This window comes from Notolepis coatsorum, assembly GCF_963971535.1.
Source record: "Notolepis coatsorum genome assembly, chromosome: 6".
Classification (NCBI taxonomy): Eukaryota; Metazoa; Chordata; class Actinopteri; order Aulopiformes; family Paralepididae; genus Notolepis; species Notolepis coatsorum.
Genome location: NC_140170.1, coordinates 82,155,595 through 82,161,594, shown reverse-complemented (window position 1 = coordinate 82,161,594; position 6,000 = coordinate 82,155,595). Strand labels below are relative to the sequence as shown.

The 6,000-nt window shown below is 42.6% G+C and overlaps 1 protein-coding gene across 1 annotated transcript in view; it reads left to right on the top strand.

Moving 5' to 3' along the window:
- Positions 1–587: 587 nt before the first annotated feature.
- Positions 588–6,000, top strand: part of camk1a (calcium/calmodulin-dependent protein kinase Ia) — a gene marked incomplete at both ends in the record, with an annotated part of 98,469 nt that continues 93,056 nt past the window's right edge. The window contains one exon of the mRNA XM_084315659.1: positions 588–673. Within this exon, the coding sequence (XP_084171785.1) occupies positions 588–673 (86 nt within the window). The remainder of the gene's footprint in view (positions 674–6,000) is intronic.

Below are 6,000 nucleotides of genomic sequence, written 5' to 3'. Positions count from 1 at the left end.
CCCAATGGTTCTGATGTAGCCTGCAGATACAAAAAAATTATTTTACCCTTGTGAGGTTGAATGAGCCATGTTGACAGACTATATGTTAGAAAGTGCGGTACTGTAAGTCCTCCCATATACTTGACACAGTAACATTAACTAGACAAAAAGTGACCCTACCCCCCCCCCCCCCCCCCACACACACACACACACACACACACACGCACACAAACACATATGCACAAAAGCACACACACACACACACACATGCACGCACGCACGTCCTTAGGAGTTACATCTAAGTGGTAATTCATTAGTAAATCGTCATTGTTGGGTCAATTTGGATTAGATTAGATTTGTAGATTAAAATGTAGCCCTATTGTCATTATACAGCACAAGTACAGTGCAACGGAAATAAGTTTGGCATCCAACCAGAGTGCAAATGTAATCAATCTCATATAGATTTGATCCAATGGTTTTTCTATTTTTTTTCTCATGAGTCGGGAGGTCAAGCTTGTACTCTACAACGAATTATATTGGTACTCAGCCTATTCTATCTGTTCTTCACACAGTTCTACCGTGGCTGATCCGATCATCATTGTCGTAGAATGCCCCTTGAAGAGGATGGAAATGGTTGGAAAAAGAAGACATCAGACATTAAAGAATATTATGACTTCAAAGAGGTGCTGGGAACGTAAGTCACTGACAAGATACTGTTGGCCATACAGTGGGAATCCAAATGGTTGTGTGTGTGTGAGGGAGAGAGAGAGAGAGAGAGAGAGAGAGAAAGAGAGAGAGAGAGAGAGAGAGAGAGAGAGAGAGAGAGAGAGAGAGAGAGAGAGAGAGAACAAGTGCGTCATGCGTGTAGGTGGGTAAACCATCAAATAAAAGAGCAGTACTTCACTTGACAATTATCACATAGTATACCTCTGCCCTGAGACACTCCCATTAATGTTTGTGGAAACCAGAAAAGCGTGACTCTAATTTGCGGTGCCATCGATATGTACCGGAGATATGCTCCATTGATATGTACCGGAGATATGCTCCATGGATATGAACCGGAGATATGCTCCATGGATATGAACCAGAGATATGCTCCATGGATATGAACTGGAGATATGCTCCATTGATATGTACTGGAGATATGCTCCATTGCCCAAGGATAGGACATTCAATCAATCACTTTATTACAGACTCAGGGTCCAGATAAATATACTATTTACTTTATTATACTATAAGCTATACTTGAAGTTTCTGTAAACTTGCTTTATTGTAGTTTGACCACAAGTGTGCAGTATAGAGTGGTGTACAATATGCTCTGAACACAGACATCCTCACTCCACCTGTACACATGCTAAACTTACATGAGAGAATGTTTGCTTGTGCATACATCCTGCGGCATTGCCTATAAATATCATCATCATCTTTCATTTGGTCTGTAATAAAATTTCCAATATATTTAACCTTATTAGACATTGTGTTAGGGTGAGGTGTTTTCTAGAACCCAGGAGCAGAACACAGACACAGGAGAATAGAGCCGTTTAGAATGTTTAATGGAAGCAGGAGGGGGGAGAATGGTCCAAGCGTCGTGATAGGAGCTAGAGACGGGGAACTAGGAGTGGAAGAATGACAGGGCGATGGTGCGTGTAGGTGAGGTCCATGAGGGTGCAGACTGGTGAGGATCTGTGGTCGAGGTGTAGGCCGGAGAGAGAGGTGAGGTCCTGGACGCGTCTATTCGAAACCCAACCGGTTCATGCTTCCGCGTTCGCGTTTTGCGCTCTGATTGGCCACTGATGTTTCTGGTCGCACCAATCGTGTGACGGCAACTTCTTTCGCCGGTTAAGCTTAGGCACTCTTTCGAAGTTGGTTAAGGTTAGAGTTTGTCTTAGAGCAGGGCGATAGAACGCCAGCCCTGATTCCAAACTCTAACCTTAACCAACTTCGAAAGAGTCGCTTAAGCTTAACCAGTGATAAACTAGGCGTTAGGTAGTTTGCTGCTGGTCGAGGCGGAAATGGGCGCGTCACACGATTGGGCGCACACGTCACATGACCAGAAACCTCAGTGGCCAATCAGATCTCACCAGAAACGGCAGTGGCCAATAAGATTCGCAAAACGCGAACGTGGAAGCATGAACCGGTTGGGTTTCGAATAGACGCGTCCTGGACATCGGAGAACAAGGATTAGTATCGAGCAAGGTCACTGAGCACACAAAACATAATTCAGAAACGCTTAGGTCTAAAGAGAGTCCTATACCAATTACCACGGGAGGCATAAACAACATTCGGACAAGGAGTGGCAGGAGTGCAGGCCTTTTATCCAGGTTCAGTGATGGAGTGATAGCCGGCAGGTGTGTAGTCTGGCACAGGTGAGTAGGTTGGTGGTGAGACGGGAACAGGAAGGGAACCATGTATGGGCATGGGGACCTGCTGACAGGGGAGATAAAAGCCCTGGCTGTGGCTGTAACACATTGTTTGAAATCAGGAAATGTTAGATATTTTTCCACTGGTTCTTCTCTTTCTGGCGTTATATTTAATATCATGTTCCACACCAGACACAGAACATGTTGTAATGAACTGCTGGAGACCAGCGCTACTTGGGCTAAGGACCACAATATAATCTGCATACATAATATGGTTCACTAGAGTATTACCAATCATGCACCCAGAATTACAGACTTTCAATTGCTTGGACAGATCATCCATATATAGATGAAAAGGAACTGGAGACAAGAATCCCCCTTGTCTGACACCATTGCTAACCCCAAATGGGGCTAAAACACTATTGCCCCATTTATTGCATATATCTGATGGGCATACCAATAAACCATAATTCTCACAATGTATTTGGACACCCCTCTTTTACTCAATTGAACAACTTTCTCTGATTAAAGGGCTTTTTGGAAGCATCAATAAAACACATAAAAACTGATGAGTTTTTACCTCTAAATTAATATATGCATATATACCCAATCTGTGCCAGGTTTAGCTTTAAAACCTTAACAAATATATCTATAGGATTAATAAATGTTTGTTTCTAGTTTTACACCTTTATTTTATGGCAAGGATAACAGGTTTGAAACAGAAAATGCACCATATACATTTGAGTACCCCGCTTGCTCTCTCCATCAATAGCTACTGGTCATTTAAATGTATGGAGTTCCCAGATAGAATTCTGGGGGGGGGGAAACATTATAGAAACCTGAAATATTTTGTATGCTGGCTCAGCCAGGTGGCTTGAGTTTGTTTTTTGTTTACTAGCCAATATGTCCATTGGCCTGTAATAGATGGTTTCAACTATTAACAAACAAAAACAAACAAACATTCAAAACAGACAACATTTGATTTCCAGTCAGCTATTGATATTAGCAAACACTGCAGCAAGGAACAGGAAATAAACAACAATAATAATAATAAAATAATGAATGAATAAGCGTCTTTATTATACCCCCATATAACGACCATCTCTTTCTTTCCACATGAAACATCATGTCAACCAACAGGGTAATCGAGGGGGAATATACCTGAGATGGATTACAGAAACAATAGTATTTAAGGCAGTGTCTGCCATTAATGGATACACTAACTTGGTTAACCCACAACACATGTAACCCCCCCCCCCTTCCTTCTCCATCTCTTTTTGTGCCTGGGTGATTTTTTTTTTGTGAGAATGCAAGATTCATGCTGCGTCTTTCCCCGGCACAACTGTAGATTAATTTCCATAGCAATTAATTTTCTCCGACCAATTAATAGGCTACATTATGTACCCTAGCCTAGTCTGGCTGTTTTGAGTTTAGCGTTCTACAGTTTAGAGTCTCTCTCTCTCTCTCTCTCTCTCTCTCTCTCTCTCTCTCTCTCTCTCTCTCTCTCTCTCTCTCTCTCTCTCTCTCTCTCTCTCTCTCTCTCTCTCTCTACCACACAGGATCTGATAACACTAGTGAGGTTGAGGCAATTGTGAACGAACACGGCGACCTCGCGTTTGGGTTATCCATTCTTACTGCTTCTTGAGTGAATCTACAGGGAAGCTCTGGTAGACAAAATTACAACAAGCACACGGGTCCGGCTTGGATTCTGGATTCTACATGTCATCACAGCCATGGTATTTTGTTGGCATTCGCTCATCTGCTTGCAATCTTCGAGTTAAACCTTTGCCCGGTGGGGAAATCTGCTTGCTGTTCTCTATTCGTTATTGGAATGTTGTCTGTCTGAAGTCAGTTTATTAATGTAGTCATTGAGAAGACCTAATGCAGGGCCTAATGTTATATACACATAATGTTCTTGAGTATTTTCTTATCTCCAGATGGAAAATACTCTTTTTGGAACTTTCTCACCCCTTTCTAAAACCGTTTCATCCCAGGGTTTACAAACATTACCAATGTATAACCTTTTACAGCCTCAATATACAACAAATACAATTAAAAAGGCACATTCCGCTGTTGTCTAGTGCTAGTCCTTGTATCAAGAGCTCAGTCAATCCACTAGAGAATTCAAATATGACTCCATTGCTATTTCTGTATTATATTACTTGTTTTGGCAGTGGGGCGACCCCTACTTGTTTACATTTTTATTACCAATTTGGCAATTGCAACATTTGTGACCTGCCTTGTGATTGAAACGACATGATGTTTATTTTGTAATCATCACATCCTCATTTATAGCTGACTGCAGCTGATCCACACACACAATGTCCCAGTGTCTCAGGGATAAAGTTAACCGTTCAGAGAATGACTCAGAGGTGTGGACACACACACACAGAGCGTGCGTACACGAGCATGCACATACACATACACACACACACACACACTAGAGACATTGACCGTGTGGTGGGTGAGTGCGCTCCACTCTGCTGACTCAGTATGCTGGCAGATTGTCAGGGGACACCTTCACGTCTCCACAGTAAAAGTGCAAAGGGACCTACTGCAGCGCACGTTCACTTGTGCTGATAGGAAGGGGCCGCATTGGAGTGGGGATGCCCCGTCTCTCATACAGTCAATGTTTTTTTTTATTATCCAAAGCACTTTACAATCTGTTCCTCACATTTCACCCATTCACGCACACATTCACACACCGACGGAAGAGGCAAGGTGCAAGGTGCTAACCTGCTCATTGGGAGCAGTTAGGGGTTAAGTGTCTTGCTCAAGGACACTTCGACACGCTGCCCGGGAATTGAACCCGGGAACCGCCGGATTACCAGATGAATGCTCTACCTACTCTACCTACTGGGTCATACAGTCCCCCTCCCCTGGAGTGGCGGTGCACAGATACAGATGTTAAAGGTGCTGTAAGTGGTATTTTCTTGTTAAAATAAGTGGTGTTAAAATAATAACTCCGACAACTATTATTGATATAGTGTTTGGTCAGTAACATGGGTCTCCCAGTCCCTCCGCTTTGCAGTAAACGGATTTTTTTTTTTCTGGTATCCCGTTTCCCACTTTATCCGATCAGGAGAGAGAACACCACACTGCAAAAAAAGCAAATACAGTATGTGCTTGAAACAAGTAAAACAATCTGCCAGTGCAGTAAGCAAATTTGTCTTGGCAAGATTCTTTGAAATATCTTCTGTTTACTGCAGAGCGGAGGGATTGGGAGACCCATGTTACTGACCAAACACTATCAGTGATGGCTGTCGGAATGTAGAGCTATTTAAGACTTATTTTAACAAAAAGATACCACTTACAGCACCTTTAACGACTGGCTGCATGTTGCCGATATTGCATTCAGGAGTTTGGATGCAACTCACTGCAACTCACCTCACCTCACCTCCACAGCTAATTTACGGGTCGTAGCTATAAGCAATACATTTTTGTATTTGAAATTAATCAACGAATGTTCTATTTGTGAAGAGTTAAAAATGGCTGCGATGCACTGACAACTGCTGTTTCCATACTACACTAACCTTTCATATTGAACCTTAAAACCGGGCTTACGGATTGGACAGAAGTATGAAGATATTAATAGAAAAGTTATATAATGAGGATTTGAAGAGTGAATAAGACATGGGGGGGGGGGGGGGGTGTGTGTGTT